This window comes from Kogia breviceps, chromosome 8, assembly GCF_026419965.1.
Source record: "Kogia breviceps isolate mKogBre1 chromosome 8, mKogBre1 haplotype 1, whole genome shotgun sequence".
Taxonomy (NCBI): Eukaryota; Metazoa; Chordata; class Mammalia; order Artiodactyla; family Physeteridae; genus Kogia; species Kogia breviceps.
In genome coordinates, this window is record NC_081317.1 from 1,775,651 (window position 1) to 1,798,790 (window position 23,140).

At 60.9% G+C, this 23,140-nt stretch overlaps 3 protein-coding genes across 17 annotated transcripts in view; 2 read left to right on the forward strand and 1 right to left on the reverse strand.

The window, feature by feature from the left end:
• Positions 1-11,098, forward strand: part of CAMSAP1 (calmodulin regulated spectrin associated protein 1) — a 55,596-nt gene extending 44,498 nt beyond the window's left edge. For all 3 annotated transcript variants that reach the window (XM_059070885.2, XM_059070886.2, XM_067040273.1), the window contains 7 exons: positions 355-2,737; positions 3,602-3,738; positions 3,876-4,084; positions 4,368-4,470; positions 5,846-5,961; positions 6,433-6,551; positions 9,966-11,098. In XM_059070885.2, coding sequence (XP_058926868.1) covers positions 355-2,737; positions 3,602-3,738; positions 3,876-4,084; positions 4,368-4,470; positions 5,846-5,961; positions 6,433-6,551; positions 9,966-10,268 — 3,370 coding nt within the window. In that variant the 3' untranslated portion in view covers positions 10,269-11,098. The remainder of the gene's footprint in view (positions 1-354; positions 2,738-3,601; positions 3,739-3,875; positions 4,085-4,367; positions 4,471-5,845; positions 5,962-6,432; positions 6,552-9,965) is intronic.
• Positions 1-23,140, forward strand: part of RPL7A (ribosomal protein L7a) — a 187,105-nt gene that overhangs the window by 38,695 nt on the left and 125,270 nt on the right. The gene's annotated exons all lie outside the window — the stretch shown is intronic.
• The window catches only part of KCNT1 (potassium sodium-activated channel subfamily T member 1), a 67,956-nt gene continuing 66,507 nt past the window's right edge, over positions 21,692-23,140 (reverse strand). For all 13 annotated transcript variants that reach the window (XM_067040286.1, XM_067040287.1, XM_067040281.1 and 10 more), the window contains 2 exons: positions 22,853-22,937; positions 21,692-22,759 (listed from right to left, as the gene is read on the reverse strand). In XM_067040286.1, the coding sequence (XP_066896387.1) occupies positions 22,639-22,759; positions 22,853-22,937 (206 nt within the window). In that variant the 3' untranslated portion in view covers positions 21,692-22,638. The remainder of the gene's footprint in view (positions 22,760-22,852; positions 22,938-23,140) is intronic.

Here is a 23,140-nt window from a genome sequence, read left to right on the forward strand (position 1 = left end):
TTGTCTGTTTTAGAAAAGATGGCCACTGCTCATGTGATAGATTTCTCACTGGAATTTTTAATCATTTTAAAAGCATCTCAGCTTGAATGTCTAAAGTGATAAATATTGATGAATAAATAAAAACTCTTTGGGATCCTGAGCATCTTTAAGGGGAGCTGGGCCCGAGTGTCTGAGGGTTGCTGAACTGAAAGAAAGGCTCTCTGGTTTTCTTTTGCCCGGGAGGGGGTTTGTTTAAGCCTCCTGTGTGTAAGATTTGCCTTCTCTCTTCTTAACTCACGTTCTTGTCGCTCACGAGCTTGCGTAGCCTCTCGTGGGGACGCGGCGTGTGCAACGGCTCCTTCCCCCACGTTGCAGGCCTGCGTCTCAGCCAGCGCCCTTCGCTCTCCATCACGCTGGGAGCTGCGACGCGGACCCGGGCTCTGGCGACAGCGTCAGCCTGGCCCGCTCCATCAGCAAGGACAGCTTGGCATCCAGTGTCATTCATCTGACCCCGCAGAACCAGCCCCAGCCCGCAGCCCTCAGGACCGATGGAAAAAGCCTCCTGAACAACGTCGACATCGAGGACGAGGACGAGGAGCTCCTGGCCGTCGTTAGGACGGATGTGGCTCTCCGGGGCGCCGACCCTGGCCTGGTGGCAAGTGCCAGGTCTCCCCAGAGGCTGGCGGACGCCTTCGGAGGTCAGCCCGACGGTTTCTTCCTGGAGCCGCTGATACCGGCCGTGCTCAGGCCCGCCAAGGAGAAGCAGGCGGTCACCAAGGAGGACGAGTGCGGAGAGGGGCGCCCGAGGGGCTTCGCGTCCAGGAGGTCCGGCGAGGGCCACCAGCCGCCTGGGCGGAAGAAGGCGCCCGGCGGTCACGTCAGTCGAGACTTGAATAGGACTTTCACCCCGATCTCCTGTTCAGAGCTTCCCACGGGCTTCGACCCCGTGCCCGCCGAGGCGGGGCCGCAGGCAGCGGGGGCCGCCCGTGGCGGGCCTCCGGCCGGCGGCGCTTTCAGCCTCCCGCCTCAGGGACAGCCAGTCGACGGCTTCTTCCTTCACGTGGGCCGAGCCGACGAGGACGTGGGGGGCAGGGCGTCCACGAGCTGTGCGCAGAGCCCCAGCGCCCTCGGCCTGGAGGCCTGGGCCGTCCTGAGGCAGGACTCCGACTCGGACGGCGCAGACCTGGAGGGAGCCGAGCAGGACTTCGCCGGCGAGGACGGCCCCGTGGCGGGGACCGGGTTCGCTGGGGAGGGGGAGTCGGCGAAGCTGCAGGAGGACCTGCAGGTGAAGGAGCACGAGGACAAGGACGACGGCAGCGGCCGCTCCAGCCCGTGTCTGAGCCAGCTCAGCGGCGCCTCCGTGGCCAGCGGCAGCGCGAAGATGACCAGCTTTGCCGAGAGGAAGCTTCACCGGCTCAACAGCTGCGAGACCAAGTCGAGCGCGAGCAGCTCCCGGAAGACCACGCCGGACTCCTCGGAGAGCTGCCCCGCCCCGCCGGCCCCGTGGAAGCCGAGGGCCGAGCAGAGCCCGAGCCGGCCGGCCGGGGACCAGGCCAGCCTGCTGGCCTCCGAGCTGCTGCAGCTGCGCATGCAGCTGGAGGAGAAGCGCCGGGCCATCGAGGCGCAGAAGAGCAAGGTGGAGGCGCTGGCGGCGCGGCGGCGCCTGAGGCTGGGCAAGGCGGCCTTTCTGCGCGTGGTCAGGAGGGGCCGGGCCGACGCCGCCCCTCGGCCGCTGCGAGCGGGGGCCTCGGCGGGAGAGCGCTCCCAGCGCAACGGGGACGGCTTCGGCGGCGGCGTGTCCCGGGTGGGCGACTTCCTCGGCAAGGAGGAGGGGAGGGGAGACCTCCTGGGGCCTCCCGACCTGGACGGAGAGGACCTGGCTCTGGTCCAGCAGCACCAACGGAAGGAGCCCGCCGCCCTCCCCGAGCTGGAGCGGAGCAAGGCGCTGTCAGCCGTGCTCCTGGAGGCCGTCGAGGGTGTGGACGCGGGCGTGGACGTGGGCGAGTGCGACCTGTCCATCGAGAAGCTGAACGAGACCATCAGCGCGCTGCAGCAGGCCATCCTCAGGATCTCCCAGCAGCAGGAGCAGCTGCTGCTCACGTCCCCCACGGCGCCCACGCCGGGCCCCAGGGACAACTCCCAGGACCCCAAGGCCAAGGGGGCCATCCACTTTGTCGAGCCGCTCTCCCCGACGGCGCTGGCCGGCCACCGCAAGCCCCCTCGTCTCGGTCCGGCTCGGAATTCCCGCTCGGGGAGACCGGCTGAGCTGAAGGTGCCGAAAGAGCGAGCGCAGGGTTCCTCCCGAAGCAAGGCCCTCACACCCGGTGTCGAGGCCGCCCCTCGCCTACGGCCCTTCTCCCCCCGGACGCCCTCTGACCCGGGCTGGGACGGGGCCGCCGACGCTGGGAGCGACCCCCACGAGGAGTGCTGCTTCGCCGGTTACCGGCTCCACGATGAGAGCAACCAGCGGACACTTGTGCTGCCCGCCTCCAGGGATGCCAGCGTCACCTCGGAGCAGATGAGCTTCCGCGAGGTTCTGGAAGATGGCGTGAGGGGGGCGGGGCTCGGCGCCCTCAGCGGGCCAGGAAAGGGGGGCGCGCCCCTGGACGGGCCCCCGAGGAGCAAGGCGAGCCTCATCGAGGTGGACCTCTCCGACCTGAAGGCCCCCGACGATGACGGGGGCACGGAAGGCCGCCACAGCTCCGCGGACCTCGCCAGCGAGGGAGACCAGAAGCCGGGGGTCGGCTTCTTCTTCAAGGTAAAGTGCTGGCGGCGTCGGTGTCACGTGGTGGGCGGGCACGTCACTCTGGCCTAGTCGTGAGGGCGTCACAGAGAACCTAACCTCTTCTGTGGAGGCTGGGGAGAGACACGTGCGGCTTCGTGGCCGCGTGGTCTCCGCAAGGACCCAGCTCGCCCTAAGCGGCCGGGGGCGCCTGCTTGCGGGAGCCTGGCTGTGCGCCAGCGGAGCTTGACCTTGGGCCCTGAAATGGGAGTTCTGACTCACTCTCGTGTGTCACGGAACGGTTTTCCAACCGTTGAAGAGTGAAAAAACATTCTTAGCTCGCAGGCTCTGCAGAACAGCTCGCGGGCTGCACTTGGCCTTTGGGCCAAGGTTTGCTTCACCCTGTTAGCGTCCGAAACGTTTTCGTTTCTATCAGTGCCTCTCTTGTAGCGTTTCCTTCAGGAGAGGGCAGCGAGTTGTGAGGTTCCCTTCTGTCTGGATTGCGTCTCCTTTTGTCCTGGCGCTTAGGAGGTGGCTGGCGCACCACGGAGCTGCGAGGGCCGCCTTCTCGGGAGACACGCGCGGCCTTTGCCTGACGTTTGTGCTCTCAAGTTAGAAACAGACAAATGACCCATCTGGGTTTCGGCTCCCGTTGTGGAGACACAAGTGCGGTTTTTAAGGCGAATGGAATTCAGTGCCAGCAGACTAAATGCTTCTCGAAGGGCGTGGTTTGACTCCCGTTTGTATTTTAGCGCCTGTAGGGAGACGCTCGCTCACCCATCGGTCACGAGGAGTGGGAAACGTTCATGTTCTTGGGGTGCGTGGGGGGCCGGGGGCGGCGGGGCTGGGGGCCCGCGGCGGGCGCGCCCGGCCACGCTGTAGGTGGCGTCTGCCCTGCAGGACGAGCAGAAGGCGGACGACGAGCTCGCCAGGAAGCGGGCGGCCTTCCTTCTGAAGCAGCAGCGCAAAGCCGAGGAGGCCCGCGCGCGCAGGCAGCAGCTGGAGGTGGAGGTGGAGCTCAGGAGAGACGAGGCGCGGTAGGTGGCCCGGGGCCCCGGCGGGCACTGCGCACGCGCGCGCGCTCGCGCACGGTCGGCACGGCCACTGCGTCTGTCGTCCCCGCCCGCGGCGCGGCGCTGGCGTGACCAGGACGTCCTGCCGCCCCTTCCCGCAGGCGTAAAGCGGAGGAAGACCGGACCCGCAAGGAGGAGGAGAGGGCGCGGCGGGAGCTCATCAAGCAGGAGTACCTGCGGCGGAAGCAGCAGCAGATCCTGGAGGAGCAGGGCCTGGGCAAGCCCAAGTCCAGGCCCCGGAAGCCGCGGCCCAAGTCCGTGCACCGGGAGGAGCCCGGCGGCGACCCGGGCCCCAAGAGCGCCCCCCCACGTGAGTGGGCAGCGCGGGGCCCTCCCGCTTCGGGACCCTGACCCGCTCCTGTGCTCACGAAGCCGCGAGGCCGGGCTGGAAGGGGCTCTCCCGTTTCACGGAAGGGAAGGTCGGGACTGAGCGCTGGGTCCTCAGGCGCTGAGAGCCGTGGACGCGGGGAGGGTTCCAGCCTGGGGCCCGCGTCCCGCGGGTGTCGGGCCCCCGGCTCTTCCTCCTGCTGCACGGACGGCTGGCGGACCAAGCGCGTGTGTCACGAAAACTTGTCTTGTTTTGTCTCTGGCAGCGGATGACCTGAGCCGGGCCCAGTCGGGCTCCAGCCTGTCCTTGGCCTCCGCAGCGACCACAGAGCCCGAGAGCGTGCATTCGGGGGGCACGCCTTCCCAGCGGTAAGGGGCCGGGGGCCGTGCAGCGGGACGCCATGTGGGCAGTGGTTCTGTCGTTCTGATTTTGGTGCAGTTTCAGACGTCCACAGCCATGGCAGTAACGTCGCAGGAGCTAACTGCCCTTCACCGAGGTTCACCAGTTTGTGAAACGTTTCGACGTTTTTGTTCTCTGTCCCCTCGTCCTCCCAGCCCTGCATGTGTTTTCGTTTTTCATTGTTTACGGCTACGTTGGTGACGTCCTCTTTATCCTTAAACGCTTTGGAGCGTACGTTCTCTGAGCAAGGACGTTGTCTTGTGTCACCACAGTCATCAAACCAGGCGCTGCCGTTAGGTCCCCAGTCCACGCCTGCCGTGGCCGATTGTCGAGTGTCCTTGAGAGCCCAGCCCCGTGCGGGACCACGGTCGCCCTGAGTCGCTGTGTCCCTCCTGTCCAGAGCAGGCCCTCGCGCTCCTCTGTCCTCCTGGGCCCTGGCGCTTCTGCTGAGCACACGGGCCAGTTATTTGGTTGCCCACCCCCCAGTGGGTTTCCCAGGATTAGGTCCAGGCTGTGCGTTTTTGGCGGGAACTCCCCAGAGAGGAGGATGTCTCTTTCTCCGTGCAGCCACTTGTGTGGGTCACTTTGACTTGGGTTAGGGTGCTGCTTTCCCACGGGTGCTGGAGAATTTCCCTTTGCGAGTAAGGGGTGATTTGGGCGGAGGCCCGGGGACCCTGCTGACGGCACTGTAGGTCTGCTCCGCGGGGGGGGGGGGGTTGGCCTCCCGGTCGGCAGGGTCCCCGACTGTCCTTGTCGCGAGGGTTGTCCTGCCTCTCCACACGGCCGGGGGCTGCTTGTCACCGGGGCTTTGTGGAGGACTCCTCCCGGGGATTCTGGATTCTGCTTGGAGTTTTGTCCAGGCGGTTGGTCACCAGGGTTGGATTCGGACTTCGCGCGCACCTGCCTCTCTCGCGAGAGCGTCTGTGTCCCGCTCGGCGGAGCCGGCCCTGCAGGGACGCGGCGCAGGCCTGCCCGGGGGCTGGAGGGTCGTTGGAGACCTGCCGTCCCTTGTCTGGCAACTGGCCCAAACCGGGTCCTCTGGTTCCCACGCCAGCGGGGCCGAGCGTGAGGGCGAGCCTTCCCTGATGAGGTCACTCTGGTGCCCGAGGCGGGTGGGGTCTTTGTGTCTTGCCCCGAGTCTGTCATCTTATTCCCCGGGGAGCGGACCGGCCACGCTCCCCGCTGTTGCTGCCAGCCTCCTGCCGCGGCCGACGGCCCTTCATGTGCCCAGGGCGCAGCCCGGCCCGTCTCAGGGTGGGATCCCACCAGCCGGTGCCAGTTGCGGGCGAGAGGAGGCGTGCCCGCCGCCCTCCCAGCCCCGCCCCCGTCCCTCTTGCCCGGCAGAGTCGAGTCCCTGGAAGCCTTGCCCATCCTGAGCCGCAACCCCAGCAGGAGCACCGACAGAGACTGGGAGACGGCGTCCGCCGCGTCCTCCCTTGCCTCGGTGGCCGAGTACACAGGTGACGGCCTCACTCTCTGTGGGGCCCGGGCACACGGCCGCGTCCTGGTGGGGGGCGGGACACGGGCACAGTGGGTGACGTGCCCTTACGTCTGCACAGCTCACGGCTCACTACGGCGTCCTGGGCACTTTGGAACCTTATTAGGCTTTTAAAAATTACTGTTTCTTGGTTTCTTTTCTTTTTTTTTTTTAAATTTAAACAAAGAAACTAAAATTAGGAAGGGAATAAATTATTACTTATTTTAGTCTTTTCCTTAGTTTGTTTAAGATCTGTAACTTAGAATTCTATTATAGATTTGAAGTGGCTATTACTTCCCATTTTCAAAAAACTACAAACATCCCTAATTCAGCCTACCTGCTGCTTGGTTCTACAGAATTGTTGCCTTTCTGCGTGTGTGTGTGTGTGTGTGTGTGTGTGTGTGTGTATATGCTGTAAATATTAATTTTGCAAATCTTGGCCTGCTTTTCATAGGTCCCAAGCTGTTTAAGGAGCCTAGCAGCAAATCAAACAAACCAATTATTCACAATGCTATATCCCATTGCTGTCTGGCCGGAAAGGTGAATGAACCTCACAAGAATTCAATATTAGAGGCAAGTATCAAATTTCACCCTCAATTTTTTTATGTAGAATAAGGGTGTTTATAAATGAGGGTTCTTTCTAGAGGAGAGCATCCCGATTGTTGACACGTGAGGCTGCTGTCCTGCATGTGTGTGACTTGTGTGTGAGGACACGCCGGACACTTGTGTCCCAGGCCCTCGCGGTTGGGACGGCTCCGGGGAAGAGCGGGATTGAGACCAGCGAGACGGAGGGGGCTGCGCTGGGGTCGGGGCTGGGGGTCCAGGGCAGGCCCTCTGGGGTGGGGCACAGGAAGTGGGTGAGATTCCTTGAGTGAGTTTGGTGTGGAGGGCAGGGTGTCTGCGGGGGCAGAGGTGGTGTCGGGTGGAGATGGGAGGGACCGCAGCTCGGATCTGGGGCCACTGGAGACGTGGGAGTTCAGGGCAAAATGCGGGTCGCTTCTGCCCCGTTGGGTTGACTTGTCTGCTCCCTGGCGGCAGCAGCCCTCGGTCACTAACGGTGAGTGGTGGTGGCCTCAGCAGGTAGAAGATGTGGAAGGAGGGTCCGGGTCAGGACCGCGTGCCGTGACCCGAGGGACGCTGCGGCTAGGGGCAGCGTGCGGGGCGCGGGGCTCCTCTTCGCTCACGTGTCACCGAGCTGCTCCGGCCTCCGGGCTGGTCCGGGAGCAGATGCAAAGGCCTGGCTGTGGAGCCGACGGTCACAGGCACGAGGCGGCCCCGCGACGGAGCCGTTGCACGGGAAACACTGGAGGCCGGCGGGTCTGCTCGTCTGTGCTGTCACAGCGCGAGAACAGCCACGGACTGACCAGAAGGCGGCTTGGTCCCCAAAAACCTGTTTACAGAAGTGGGTGGTGCGGATTCTGGCCGCGGTCTGGAAAGAGCGAAAGGGGAGCAGGACGCGGGCCCGAGGGTGGCTGCAGTGGTCAGTAGGCTGGTCGGCCAGCGGGTCTTACTCGAAGGTGTCATTTGCGCAGAGGCCTGGAGCGGGGAGGGCGCCCCGCAGATCTGGGGCGGCGCACCGGCTCCAGGTGGGACTGGGCCCCCCGTTGGGGCTGGAGCCCGGGAGCTGGGGGTCAGAGGTCATGGGGCAGCTCCAGTCGGGCCTCTGGGGGCCAAAGGGGCCCGGCTTTGCCTTGAGTGAGGGGTGAGTGCAGCTGTGGGTGGCCGCGTCCGCTGCCGGCAGCGTCAGGCGCGAGAGGCGCGAGGGGGGAGGCGGGGCCGTGATGAGCCTGCGGAGGGCGGGGCCCGGGGGCCTGGATGTGTCTTTGCGTCTCTAGTCCTGTTCACGTTTAAACAGTTTTTAGGTCGTTGGAATCAGTATTATAGTTGCAGCTTTAAATTTTGCTTTTTCTTCTTAATTTTATAAATATATTTATTAGTTTATTTTAAAAAACAACAAGCCTGTTAGATTCTGAAAAGAACAGTATCTATTTGTGAAAAATTACAGGTTTCTAAAACAAAAACAGAATGAGAAGAGTGGCGTTGCTTTACATCATACGAATCTTTTGAGCCCCTGGCTGCGTAGAGGACAGCTGGGTGTGACCCGCTTCCAGGTCCATCTGTCACAGACCACGTGTCCCGTGGCCGCCGGACGATGGCAGTGTACGCTGAGGGGCCGGTGAAGAGGCGGATAACGTCTCCGGATGCTGTGGGGGGGTGTCTGTAGTAAGCAGAGACCCGGAGAGGGTGTCAGGAGCCCTGGCCCATGCTCAGAGAGCTGCAGGGGTAGAAGACGAAACTAGACGTTTTCAGGCACGAGGAGAACCTGTTTTAACGTGTTTTCGTGTTAGTGACTTCTGCCCGTTGAGGACACGGTACGGCGGGCGCTGTAACAAGCACTGACGGTCGTGCCTGCCTCGGGTTCTTTGGTGGCAGCGCTATCGAGGGGTCACTCGTGCGGCGTGAGACCCCCCCTTCCGTGCTAGTCAGGGCTGTTCAGTCAGTTCCCAGGGGTGCGTGCGGCCATCACCAGCGAATCCAGAACCTGCGCCCCGCCCGAGGGTCCTGTACCGAGGCCACTGCCCGTGCTCGGCCCCACAGCCCGCGGTCCCCTCTGTGTGTCTGCCTCTTCTGGACACTTCCCGCGAAGGGACTCACACCCGAGGCGGCCTCTTGGGGTGGCTCCTTCCGCTCGGCGTGACGGTGCCGAGGTCCCTGCGAGCTGTAGCGAGTGTGGTGCTTCCTTCCTTTTCATGACTGAACAACTCCCCGCCGTGTGTCTGGACCGTTTCGTTTATCCTTTCGTCTGTTGACGGACTTTTGGATTCTTTCTACCTTTGACCGTTACGAATAATACGGCTGTAAACGTTTGTCGCGCAGGTTTTACGTGGATGCGTGTTTTAACCTCTCTCGAGTATATAACTGAGAGAATTGCTGGGTCGCGTGGTGACTCTGTGACGTTCTGAACCACTGGCCACTGACTGGCCGACACAGAGGCTGTGTCACCGCCCCGTCGCCAGCGGAAAACGAGTGCTTGCTTCTTCGCACCGGCACCTGCGCTTGTTATCGTCTGTCTGACTCTAGCTTAGCGGGCATGAGGTGCTACCCCTGTGGCTTTAAAAAAAAAAATTTATGTGTTTGGTTTTGCTGCGTCTTAGTTGCGGCATGTGGACTCTTATGTGTGGCCTGCATGTGGGATCTAGTTCCCTCCCTGACCAGGAATCGAACCCCGGCCCCTTGCATCGGGAGTGCGGAGCCTTAAGAAGCCACTGCGCCACCAGGGAAGTACCCTGCCATTGTGGTGTTTTTTTTTTTTTTTTTTTTTTAATGGAACCTTGTCTTTTTTAAAAAAAAATATTTTATTTACTTATTTTTGGCTGCATTGGGTCTTTGTTGCCGCGCGCGGCCTTTCTCTAGTTGCGGCGAGCGGGGGCTACTCTTCGTTGTGGTGCGCGGGCTTCTCGTTGCGGTGGTTTCTCTTGTTGCGGAGCACGGGCTCGGTGTGCGGGCTTTAGCAGTTGCGGCACGCGGGCTCAGCAGTTGTGGCTCGCAGGCTCTAGAGCACAGGCTCAGTCGTCGTGGCGCGCGGGCTTAGTTGCTCCAAGGCACGTGGGATCTTCCCGGGCCAGGGCTCGAACCCATGTCCCCTGAATCGGCAGGCGGATTCTTCACCACTGCGCCGCCAGGGAAGCCCCCATCGTGGTTTTGATCGGCGTTTCCCCGATGGCTGATGATGTCGAGCGTCTTTTCATGTGACTTTTCACTTAATGTTAAAAGCGTTCTTTTCCTTGGGTACCTGGACTTGAAGTAAAATCTCAGTGGTAGGTGGTGCTCCACTGAACGGATAACCCATAGCTTTGTGTCCTAGAAAGCTTGCCCCGTGGTGGGCGGCTAGCTGGCCGCGGGCCTCCGGGTCAGGACGGTGGATGCCGCGGTGTGGCTGCGGGAGGGACTGACGTTCCCTGTCTCTCCTTCACGCCCTCCACACAGGAGCTGGAGAAGTGTGACGCGAATCACTACATCATCCTGTTCCGAGACGCTGGCTGCCAGTTCAGGGCACTTTACTGCTACTACCCTGACGCGGAAGAGATCTACAAGCTGACCGGCACGGGGCCAAAGAGCATCACCAGGAAGATGATCGACAAACTGTACAAATACAGCTCGGACCGAAAACAGTTCAACCTGATCCCGGCCAAAACCATGTCGGTCAGCGTGGACGCGCTCACCATTCATAACCACCTGTGGCAGCCCAAGCGGCCCTCGGTGCCAAAGAAGACGCAGACTCGCAAATGACCCTGGTGCGCCCGGAGCCTGAGGACGCGCCGGCCAGGTCGATATTTATTCTTCCCATCCTTTTGGGTACGAAGTGTGCAAAATCACAGACCTTTTTCAAAGAGGCTTCTAGACAACACGAGAAAACCCTCCCTTAGGTCCCAGCACACAGGACGGCAGGTGGAGCCGGAGTGAGGACTCGGCCCCGTTTCCGGCGGCTCGCGGCCGCCGTGGTCACCGCCACGCGGAGGCTCCCAGGCGAGGGGTGCGTGCGCGGGAGCTCCCGGCAGCGGATTCCTTTTACTTGAAGTTCTCCTTCGGTATAAATTAAAAGTGATTTCCTTTGCTTTCTTGCCTCTCACCTCACCCCCTTTTGCACATGACCTGACACCCCTCTTGCTGGCCAGCTGTAATCTCGCGAGATTATAGGACTGAGACTCGATCTTGGGTCAGGGTTTTTGAATGTCTGTAGGAAAGGAGCTCGTGTTGGGGAAATCGTTTTCATTTGAGAAATTGTATATTTATTGATTGTGTCTACTGCCAACGTTTGTATCCAATTCTAAGATTTCTGAAAAAAATTCCTGTTCCTTGCTGCTCAGAAAAAGTTTACTGAAAATACCAGTTCACTAAAAGCACTGAAATCTGCAAAGTCTGTCTTCTGCTAAAGTAACGTTTACAAGTACGGAGGGCTTCTCGCCGACACGCAGTCACGAGGATGGTGAATGGGACTCTTGCTGGTGCCTCGTTGAAAATAGGAAGCTGAGCCAGTCACAGCCCTCGTTCATTACGTTTGGGGTAGTGCGCTAATGGTTTGTTCACTTTAATAAAGACAGATTTTGGTAAAAGCAGAATCTTTTTCACTCTGAGCATGTTTCTCTTACAAGGTGATGCCCTTACGCTGACAGTTCTTTTGGTGTTTTTATCATGTCGTCACTCACCCGTCCTGACTCTTGCTTCTGGAAGAGCAGTAAGCGTGCGGGTCTCGGTTTAGATTGAGCATTTTGTTGTGTCGCCTACTTAAGGACGATTGGAGGGCTTGTTTGCGGCTGTCTCGGAACTCCAAGCCAGCGGAATGCTCTGGGTTCTCTCCGCCGTGGGCCCGACAGCCACCAGCGCTGCTCCGGACCAGGCGTTCCTGCCCGGCCTCCGCACGGCGCCGGAAGTCTGCCGACACCCGTGCAACTGACCAGCTGACCCGACTGCCGGAAGATTCTGGAGTCACATATGTTAGTTTTGCACATGTTTTCTTGGGAGTGTTACTTGAATCTATCTCAGACTGCAGAAAAAAACTAAAGATCAGTGGAGAGAAACAGTTAAGACAAGTATACTGGTAACTTTAGATGAAAAGGTGAGTGGACTGTGTCCGTGAGGACGGAGGGAACGCGGCGCAGAAGCGGCAGGGCCCTGCCCTCTCCCGGTTGGGTTTGTGTATATCGGTCGCCAACAGCTCTGTCTGTAAATAGGTAATGAAGCTGTGCGGTTTCTCCAGTGCTGAGTATTAAACAGTCCTGAGTGAACTTTCCTGTTACCATGCCGTTCACACGTGTGCTTTATTTCTCACTGTATGTTTGATATTATATTATTATATTTATTTTAAGAAAGCACTAAAATGTAATAAAGTAATTAACTAATTTGCTTTTTATGACCACGTTTGCGTGAGGTGGTCATATGACTCGGTTTGTGGGTCAGTGTCCCCAGCTCCTTGCTGTAGAGAAATTTCACGTGGTTTCTAGTTAACTGACGTCCCTTTTATTAGAGAATCACATCCTTCTAGAGAAGGGACGCTTTCCAACTTCTTCCTTTATGCGGTCAAGACGTGGGACAACTTCTCTGTCGTTTCATGACACAGTGCTGTTGAAGTCAGCGGAATTTGATTGTTTTCAGTGAAGATTTAGAGGCGCTCCCGGCCCAGTGCTGCAAATCTCGTTCCCCCCGAAGTCCTGGGCGAACTCTGGGTTTGCTGATACAGTCGGTCAGCCTGTGGGGCGTAGAGAAGGCTGTTTGCACGGGGCGCCTTGTGCCCTCCGTTAAGCCAGCGAGGATCGGGGTGCGGGGACGGACGCTCCCCTCGGGCCCCCTGTGCGTCGCAGGGAGTCTCAGACCCAGGGCTCCCTTTCGTGGTGGAGACTTCAGTCCTCTCTGGCTCTGGTGGTGGTAAAGTCGTTAATTGCCTGGTAGGTCTCTCTGTGACTGGTTCGCCTTCCAGGGCACCTGCATATTTGTGTCGTGTTCTTCCGGTGGAGGGTTGTACGTCTTTGTTTCTCAGCCTTCTGACCAGCCACCTGTCTACCCATTTAGAATTTAACTTGGTGAAGAAAGTGTTGCCTGAATGGCTGAGCACATGATGAGGTTCACGTATGAGTTCTCGGTGGTGAGCTGGGATCCCAGGAGCCCAAAGAAAACTGCGGTGAGCGAGCCCCGTATTTTACAAACGTATGTGCAGATGTACTACCTTATCCCCACACACGTGTGTGTGAGCGTGCGTACGTGGCGGGCGGGGGGTGGACGCTCGCACACACCAGACGCGGACTGTCTTTCCCGTGTGTCCTTTGACTTGACCTTGCGCGTCACTGCAGGGCAGCGTCTGGTCAGGCCGTTTGGACCCAAACTATGTTCTTCGCTCTGGCAAACTGGAAAATAGAATAACTCCAAAGTTACGTCTAGGTTCTACTTTGTGTGTGAGTGTTGTTGACTTATTATCTTTGGCTGCACTGCACAGCTTGTGGGATCTTAGTTCCCCGACCAGAGATGGAGCACACACCCCCTGCAGAGGAAGTGCGGAGTCCTAACCACTGGACCGCCAGGGAAGGCCCTAGGTTATACTTCGTTTTTGTTTTGGTGTTTTTGCGGTACGCGGGCCTCTCACTGTCGTGGCCTCTCCCGTTGCGGGGCACAGGCTCCGGACGCGCAGGCTCAGCGGCCACGGCTCACGGGCCCAGCCGCTCCGCGGCACGTGGGATCCTCCCAGACCGGGGCACGAACCCGCGTCCCCTGCATCGGCAGGCGGACTCTCAACCGCTGCGCCGCCAGGGAAGCCCTCTAGGTTATACTTTTATTTCTTGAAACTTTAGTTCTTACTGGGGAGGGGGGGGAAGTACCTGAAATAAAATTCCCTGTTAAGATGAACTTGGACAGCCTCTCCTAACTGATGCTGACCTGCTCTGTGAAACGCGATTCGGCCTTGGAGAAGCGGAGCGCGTGGAGTTAGGCAGCCCCGCAGTTCGCGGCCCTCGTTGCTGGTGGGGGCGCTGCGTGCGGGGAGGATGGGCCGTGCTTCTGCGTCACGGTCATGGCCAAGTCCGCCAGCACTGGCGGGGGGCAGGACGCGTCCGGGTGGCATCCCGCCGGGCCGTCTCTTGCAGGGGTTGGGGGCACCTTGCTGTGGTCTGGAGCCTTCTCCGAGCTGTCCCTGACCGCATCTCCGTGCGAAGGCCCGAGCTGCGGGGACCGTTTGAGATCTCGGGGGCAGAACTGGCCCTGGAAAGAAGCAAAAGGTCCCTCCGTCTCCCTACCCCTCCCTGTGCTCATCTAGGAGGGCGCGATCTCCGCTCCTTATGTTGTTCTCTGTTCTCTAGAGAGAGCAAGTTACCGTATTCCAGTGATTTCCTAAATAGCAAAAAAAGCCCCTTACAGTGGGAATGAATAATTGAACAACGCGTAGTAAAAATTATAGCCCGAACTCCGCGTCGTCAAGCCCGGATGTAATTTGTGAAAGATTTGTTTCACGGGCACCCTTCCTTGGCAATGAGAATTTGGAGTCGCCGCTGGTGCAAAGAAATAGCAACAGCATAAAAACCGACTTTCCCATAAAAGTGAAGTCTAGGCCGGTGCTATTACGCAGGTCAGAAGCTAGCAGTCTTGGCCTTGGAGTCACATCTCTGGGCCTGTGTTTTCATTTGGGGACTGATTGTCTGGAACTGGGAGCTCTGAGGTACCTTTACTCTGGGCCTCCTCGGCTGCGCACACGCTCCAAGTTTACAGTGTGAAATGCGGTAACGATGTGATTGGTTAAATTGACAAGCCGGCAGCTCCAGGGACCAGGCCTTGAGATGGGGGCTCAGATGGCCTCGGACCACGCGTGCTCTTTGCTCATCCAGGTCAGGGTCCTGTGATGGGAGTTTCTGAGCGTCCAGAAGGCGTCAACAGCACCGCTAGGCAGGCTGGAGCATCAGGACTTGGATTTAAAGTGTGTGTGTGTGTGTTTTAAAGCAGTTATTTTCAGTTGAACGGATAAACCTCTCTAGTCTCCATTTTTGCAAGAAACAATTTGTTTTTTTGCCCTTTTAATTCTAGGTGAGTTTTTTGTTGTTTTCATCACAGTACAACCCTTGTTCTTTTTTTAAAATTGAAGTAGAACGTACCTACAGAAAAGCAAACGGATCCCAAGTAGAGAGCTTCATAAAATTTGACAAAGTTTTTAAATGAGTGGTTCTCAGTTATTTGTCACCAAAGTTCTCCCTAGAGTTGTTTGCTTCTAAAGTATATTTATTAATGGTTACTTGTCAGGTTTCCGTAGTAGGCGTGGAACTGCCAGTAGGAGTCGATCAGCTGGAGGAGCATCGTCGCAAGTCACCGTGTGCGGGGTGGAAAATACGTTGTTATCTTGGTGTGTGTTTCTTCACATCAGACTCCGGTTCAGCTCGCCAGCGCCCTGTGTTTTACGGGTGCTAAGAGTCCTCATCCAAGGAGTGCTTGCTGCGCCAGAGGGCCAGCCCTCCCGGGCGGGGTCTGCAGGGCTCAGGCATTAGGTGTCACCTGCTTAGGACGACGTGGCTGCTTTGGGAGGGTGTGTGCGCGCGGGAGGGTCGGGGGGAGATAGCCGGCAAGGTGAGGGCACGTGGGGCGGGCACGGGGCTTCTTGGGGGCAGCGGGGGCGTCTCCCTTTATTTGTTCTCGGCCCTCGGACCATGTTGCCGGCACCAGCTGGACATTTGGTGAAAGTCGGTTAAACTTGCTGCTGGGTTGGGGCTGGGGGACACCAAGCCCTTGCTCTTGCACCTGGATGTGGAATGATCTCGCGGGACGTTTGCGTCACACATCCCGGGGACCCATGGGGCGTAGGGTGGGGCCCAGAGCCCAGTGGCAGGGATGTGGAGGCCACCGCCCGGTCACACGTGGACTGGGGAACGGGGCGGGGCCCATCTCACCTGGAGCCCTGCTCACCGGCCGGTGCCAGGTGTGGCCCCGTGGGAAGGGCAGGGGTGGACGGCCACCCTGAGGTCGGGCGGGATCATCTGTTAGAGACAGACCTGCGGGTGATTTGGGTGCCGGGACCGGGGCGTCTGGTCTGGCCTTCTGAGCGCCCAGGCCCTCGCGTAAACACTGGCGCTGCAGACCCCGTTCTAGAAGCCCCGGGGAGGTGGCACCCCAGCTGCACAGAACTGGGTACGAGGGGAAGGCCTCGCCCTGGAACTTGGGGCAGGGGGGAGGGGGGTTTCGCGCAGGGTGGGCGGCCCTCAGTGAGGGCACCCCCGCCCCCCCGCCCCCGCCAGGCCTCTCGCTGCCCGGAACCCACTCTGCCCAAAGGCGCCGCCCTCGGGGAAACACTGGGTAGTACTCCCTACCTGGAGACGCTTTCCTTGCACTAGAAGTGGAGCAAATGAACAAACAAGCCCTGCTTCCCGGACACGTCTGTTTTCTGTTACTTTTGTTTATAAAATAGCGTACTCCCCGAGAGCATGGAATGCGGTAAACCGTTGAGAGTCACACCAGGGGGAGCTGAGGCTGCCGGTGCCGGAGCCGGAGCCCAGGGGGTCACCGCTGTCCACGCCCCCAGGCCCTCCTGGGCATCCACAGACGCGCACGTCACACACACGCGGGGCAGGTGGCGTCCGCACGCGGCCCCTGGGTGCCCTGTCCTCGTGGAGCCTCTGAGACGGGTGACTAGAAGGACCCGTGTCCGCTGGTCTAAGATGTCCTTAATTTTAAGATGTGCCGCTGTCTTGTGCCACCACGAAGGGGAAGCGCTGCCCTGCAGACGGTGCCGTGTCGTCGATCAGGAGACGCCCCGTCGCCCAGGCGGTCAGGTGTGTCTGGGGGCGGGGCTGAGGGCACGTCTCAGGCGCGAGGAGGCCGAGGTAGGGGTGCTGCGCAAAAGGACACACGGTAGAGTGCCGCGTGCGACCAGGTTTCTCTGCGTCAAAACCTGGCCGCAGACACAGGGACCGGAAATCATGCCCCGGTTCCTGCTGGTGAAAATAAAATACTCACATGAGCCCAGACTGAGACGCCGTGCTCAGCAGTGTTAAATGGGGGTAAAGATTCGACGCGAGAAAGCGTGCTTACGTTGAGTCTAAGCGGGAAACCACGTGTAAAAAAAAAAAGTTGATGGCGTTCAACGTGTATCATTCACGATGAAGAACGTTGCCATGAGAATTCTCGTAACTTGATAACACCCGCCAGAGACAGACCTCCAGCGAGCCCCGCACTTAACTGGGGACACCTTCAGTGTTTCACTGTAAAGTCAGGGTGGAGGCCAGTTTGCCTGTGGCCACAGTGAGTGGCCAGGGCTTCCGGGACGTCTGAGCCGTCGTAATAAGACGGGGAAGCAGGAGGTTTAAAGGTAGGAAAAGAAAAGCCCAAACCGTCTTTATTGGCAGAGACGTGAAAGAGCTCCTAGAAAAGCACAGGGACAGGCGCTGAGCGTCGGACGTGCGGCGGCCAGCGTGCAGCCTGAAGCGTCTCCAGACCCACTCGCGACCAGCACGCGCCCCGAGCAGGGCGGTCGCGGGCAGTGAAGCCCACCGCCCACCCCCCGAACAGCCGCTTACGGTCACTTAGGGCGTCCCGGAGGCGTGACTAAGCCCGAGGTTCAAAGCCACCAGGTGCCGACCCCTCGCACCGGCTCTGCAGATGGGCCGCCACCCCCCCCACAATCCCCGGAGGACTGTCCATGGGGTGTCACCTGCTGATTCGGGGTTTGGCTCTGGGGACCCAGAACAAGGAGCCCTGACTCGGGTGCCTGCCGTCGCCCGGGCTCGGGAGGGGCTGGGCCCCAGCAGGTGGGCAGGGCCCCCACGTGCCTCCACGTGGACTACAGCCCCCCCCGCCCCGGCGGGGTGCAGTCCCACTGGGGGTGGCGTGGGGGGGAGTCCGTCCTGCGGGACTGAGCCCACGAGCCCTGGGGTCTCAGAGCAGGTCGGGGGGTGCGGGGGCTCTGCTCGGGCCGGCTCGGCAGGTGCACGGCGGGCTCACGCGGCATCCCACGGCTGTCCTGCTGGTGTCACTGGGCGTCCCCTGACATGAGGGTGAGGCAGTTTTTCAGATGTCTACAGAGCAAATTCAGGCTTCCCTTTCTGGGAGATTCCTGGTCATTTCCTTTGCCCACTTTCAACTGGGCCTCTCTAACTGGGTGGTTCTTTTTCTTATGGATTCATAGAAGATTTTTGAATAATCTGGACAGGATTCTTTCATTATGGGAGCAGCATATATGCCGAAGCATGGTTTTTTTTTTTTTTTTTTTTTAACTGTTGGTGTTTGGAATATAACCCCTTCTCTTAGTGTTACTTATTTATTTTTGGCTGCATTGTGTCTTCATTGCCACGTGCGGGCTTTCTCTAGTTGCGGCGAGCGGGGGCTACTCTTCGTTGCGGTGCGTGGGCTTCTCATTGCGGTGGCTTCTCTTGTTGCGGAGCATGGACTCTAGGCATGTGGGCTTCAGTAGTTGTGGCTCGTGGACTCTCGAGTGCAGGCTCACTAGTTGTGGCGCACGGGCTTAGTGGCTCCGTGGCATGTGGGATCTTCCCAGACCAGGGCTCGAACCCGTGTCCCCTGCATTGGCAGGCGGATTCTTAACCACTGCGCCACCAGGGAAGCCCCTCTTAGTGTTTTTAATTGGCGTTTCCCTGCTTACAGATGAGTAGAGCATATTTCCATATCTTTGTTGGTCTTTTTGATTTTCTACTTTTGTGAAATGTCTCTTCACGTTGTTTGCCTGTTTTCCTGCTGGGTCGTCTGTCTTTTTCTAAATAATATACAGAAGATACGTTTTAAAAACATATTTATGTTATCTTCTGTATATTATCTTACCCGTTCAGCGTCTCTTCACTCTCTTTTTGATGTTGTGATAAGCAGTGTTTCTAAAGACTTACTTGGTTCCCCGTCCAGATTCAGTGAGGACTCAGGCTCAGCCCCCCTCACTGAGGACCCAGGCTCAGCACCAGCTCTTGGAGGAGGCCCTGGGGGAGGAGTTCCCCTGGGAAGACCCCTGAACCCCCCTGTGCAGCAGGGCAGCCAGGAACCGGCCACAGGGATTGCCTCAGAGCCAAGGTGGGCATTGAGGTCCCCGTGGGCCCCCTCCGTCCGGACTCTTGGAGCTGCTGGCCAGGAGGGCCGGCCCCGATATGGGCCGGAGGAGGGGCTGCGGCAGACGCCCAGAGCCGAGTGTGGAGCCCCTGAGGTCCCGGGGGCTGTGGCCCGGGTCCCTGGGACGGTGTGGGGCAGCAGGAAGGCGGCCTGGGTGAGCCGTCCTCCCCAGCACGACCCCAGAGGGACTCTGGAGGCTTCGAGGACCCCTGCCTCGGGGCCAGGTTCCCTGAACACCTTCCAGGACCCTCCCCCCTGACGAGGAGCCGCTCTGAGGAGACAGGGGTCCCAGCCAGAGAAGGGGTCTGCAGGGGCCGGGTGGTCTCCCCGCAGGTGACCAGGGCCAGAGTGGAGGTCCACGGTGAACCCACGTTGTTAACTTGGGCCTCAGTGACTTGGAACTTGGGGGAGGCTGGTGTGGAACAGTCCTGGGTAGAGGTGCTTTTTCTATCCAAGACTCATCTGGCACCCCTCGCCCCCCGTACCACAATCTCCTCAAGTATGAGACTCAAGCCTGAGGGTCCCCTCCCTGGTGGGAGAGCAGGGCCCGCAGCGGGACCGGGTACAGTCTGCAGCCTCAGAGCCCCACGCCTGCCTGGGGATGGCGGGAAGGCAGGTCTCAGCCCACGGCGTGATGCTGCACCTTCTGCCCAAGCCCCCGTGAGAGGGGACAGGCCCTGGGGTGACAGGGACCCCGCAGCCAGCCCAGGCAGGGGTCTTACGAGTGCCGTGGCGAGACCCTCGGGGTGGACGCGGGCTCCCTGCGCTGGCCCCTCATTGCACAGGCGCACGCCGCATCCCCGGCGCAAGCCTCGCACCCCCGAACCCCCTCCTGCTGGCTGCCCGGTGCCCAAGAGGAGGGCGAGGCAGAGTCCTGAGCAAGGCCCCTCCCTGAAGGACGGACGGTCTGCTGCTTCTCCATCTTCCAGGCAGCGGCCGAGTTCAGGACCCGGGAGAGAAGCTGTCTGCCCTTGACAGGCGAGGCCTCCGGCCTGCTGGCAACTCACAGCCACCGTCAGGTCCCTGATGCCAGGAAGGGTGTCTCCCTGGAGAGGGGAAGGTGCAGCCGAGCCTGGCCCACACTTCCAGGTCCAGCAGGCCTCTTGGAGCCTGCAGTGACGTGCCAGGCTGGGGGCCAGAGGTCCCCCTCCTGCAGAAGGGCTGCAGAGGGTGTGGGTCAGTGCTATGTGCCCCCCACCCCGGCCCCCCGGGCAGGCCCTTGAGGGTACCTGGAGGTGCCCACGCAGGGTGCCCGGGGCATGGAGGACCTGATGGTCATTCCCAGCTCCGCGCTCTGTGACCAGGGCTACGGAACGTGCTGCAGACTGTCTCGGACAGTCCCATCTGGAGGGCCTGCTCTGGGCATCCCTGGGTTCCCCGAGCCCACGCTGCTAGGCCCCCAGGCTCCTGCTGGCGTCACTGAGGACGAAGGTGGCTCTGGCCATGTGGCCTTCCTGGGGGCCTGGGGTGCTCCCCCAGCCCCCAGGTGGGCGGGGCTGCCTTCAGGGCGGGCGGACTAAGGTCCTGGACGGCAGACCCCAGCCTGCACGCCTGTCGGGGGACCCCGGGACGCAGGAAGCCGTAGCTCGCCAATCTCACAGGAGAATGCTGCGACTTTTCTGAGAGACCCACCCATCGGGGCGCACAGCTGCCCCCAAAAGGAAGAGGCACCTCTGAGACCACTGGCTGGGGACTGGGGTCAAGATGAGGCCCAAGAGCGTCGTGGGGTGCCCGCCTCGCGGTCCTGCGGGGGCCGAACACGTATGCTTGTTCGGGTGGACTTAGGGTGGAGGACTGTACAGTGCGCGCCCTGTCCTCTGTTTCGCCTTCTGCTGCCCTCTCTGGCTTTAGTAAGCATTTGCTATGGTTCCTTATCTTTTTGTCCGCCGGCTGCCGGTCGCACTTCTGTGTGAGGTTCTGGGTGGCTGCCCCGCGTCTGGGTACCCACTTGCACCTGCTGCACGTCTGCCTGTGAACGCTCGGCTCCGGGGTGGGGCCAGCGGGCACCTTAGGCCCGTGTTCCCAGGCCCTGCGCCCTTGACAAGCCGGAATGGCCAGCACGTTGCTGGCGTTATTGTTTTGACCGGCTTTCTATAGGAATAAAAAAAACGAGAGGCTTTTCTCTGATTTCGTTACGTTGGAAAAACTCGGCAAAACATTGAGAAATGTTCCCTGCTCGCCCGGTCAGGGCGCCTGGATGCAGGTCTCGAGTCTCCGCTGGGCCCTCTGTCTGCACTCAGCAGTGGGTGTGAGTGTGCAGCCGGTCTGGAGACGAACCCCACTTCTCACCGCCTGTCCTGTGCGCCCCAGACTCAAATCAGGCAACTCCCGAGGATCCCTGTCGGATGCCATCTTCCCCGTGGGGGGTTCCAGGGGCTGCAGTCCCACCTGGTTGGAGCCCCCGGTCCAGCGGCCAAGCAGGGCCCCCGCCCCTCAGGAAGTTGGAGTGTGGGTGCCAGGAGAGGTGGCGGGTGCAGGAGAGGACGCTCCCTGGCAGGACCCCAGCAGCCACTGACCCTGCTGGGACGGGCCCTGGCCCCAGAGGCCACCCTAGCCCGCGTTGGCGGCCTGTCGCTCCATCAAGGGCCCTGGGGTCTCCCAAGCCCGGTCAGCCCCCTTCCTGGCCGCCCACAGCCCGCACCGTCCCCTGGGCATGGAGACGCTCTCTGGGTGGGAGTGTCCCAGGTGGGGCCAGCGTGCGGGAGAGGAGCTGCACGCGTGTCCCTCCCTCCGGGCGGGCCCCTCCAGCAGCCGTGTGGTACCCCCCCCACCCCCCGGGGGCTGCACTGGCTCCTCCTCTAGCCCTCTAGCCTCTGGGAACACTCTCTGTAGGAGTGGGAGCCCCACCCCGAGACAAACACGGCTGCCTTGTGCTGGCGAGGGGACCGTACCCCTCGTGGGCGCGGCCGGGCTCCAGGGCCGGGCAGCTCGCCGGGGGCCCCATCCCCGCCGCCACCTGCGTTGCTTCCCGCTTTCCGGGAAGGCTCAGGCCAGCAGCACCTCCCTGGGGCAGGGGCTTCCCTGGGGGGTCTGGTGGGTTGGGGACCAGAGCAAGCGTCTCTAACCCTTGCAACTGGGCGGCTGGGGCAGACCCAGGCCCGGAGCTTGAAGCCATGGAGGGGAGGCCTCACAAGCAATCGTCTGGTCTGCAAGATGCATCCATTTAATAGAAGTTCCCAGCACTGAGCGTGCAAAACCTGTCAGAAACAGTCACGCGGGAACCGCGGTGGTGCCCCGAGTCCCTCCCTCGTGAGGAGAAACGTCCCTCGCCGAGGCCCGGGCCAGTAGCCCAGCGGCTGAATTGTGCTTCGGGTCTGGTGTTAAAAGGTCAGACGGCACGGCTGTGAAAGTTCAGCGTAAAACCAGAGGGACAGGTCGTCATCTGATGCTCTTCCACAAAGTCAAGGGCCGCGGGAGCCCCGGCGCGCTGGGGTCTGTCTCTCAGCAGCCCCGCCTCCCTCCTAACAGCCCCGGCTGCCAGCACCTCTGCAGAACCCGCCCCGCCCCGCCCCGCCCCGCGCTGCAGGCCCTCTTGCTTTCCCTTTCCTTCTGGAAAAGGCTCCCTTCGCTTGCCTGCCTCACCGCTCAGGATTCCCCTTGCGGCCCGACTCTGGGCCAGACCCTCACAAGTGAGACCACAGGGGACCCACAGGGCAGACGGGGGTGGCCCACCGCCCCCTGGCTTGGCTGAGAGCCGTGGGCAAAGCCCAAGAATCAATACCAGCCGTGGCTGTGGAAACGGGCAAGCTCAGGGGCTGCAGCGGGCTCTCCTGCCCCGGTGCGAGCCCCCGGCCCGGGCCTCTGCGGTCCAGCCTGGCTCCTGCGCCTGCACTGCGGCCAGACCCGGTCACGAGTTGCGGTGCGTTTGTGCAAAGGGCCAGGGGTTGTACAGATGTGTAGAAACAGGTTAAAAAGGCTTCCCCCCGGCGTCTGGCAGTGCCCGGGGCAGCCTCGGCCCTCACCGGGTCCAGTCCCGGGAGCAGCTCTGGGCTGGGCGGCAGGCGGGGGTCGGGGCCCTGCGCTCATGCATCACGCGGTTCACGGACCCTGGCAGGACGAGGTCAGCCCGGAGGGCTCCACACGGCACTCAGAACTGCGTCTCGTCCCGCGTCTCGGGGTTGCAGGAAGCCAGCTTGTTGCTGCAGCTGCTCTTCCGGCTCCGGGAGCTGCTGGCCACGTGGGCCAGGGGGTCAGAGCGGATGAGATACCTGCGGGGAGGGCGGGAGGTCCCCGATGTCGCCCTGCGCCTGGGAGGCTGGGCTGGGCAGGTGTCTGCACTCGCCCCGGGAGCCGGCACTTACACTATGTCGTTGGGCTCCAGCCGCGTGTCCGGTGGGGGGTTGATGAGCACATAGGAGAGGGTGTTCTGCTGGTCGTTCATCTCGTCTGCGGAGACAGGGCCCAGCGCGCGGTCACCACGCAGCCCCCCCCGCCCCCCGCTCTGGGGGGCCCCGAGGAGCTGGCGGCTCTGGTCCAGCAGCAGAATCCTCCTGGCCTTTCAGCCGTCCTGCCTGAGCCCTCGTCCTGGAGAACCCAGCGGGGCCGGTCCTCCCTGACTGACACCGGCCTCGGCCCCCGCGCTGCACGGG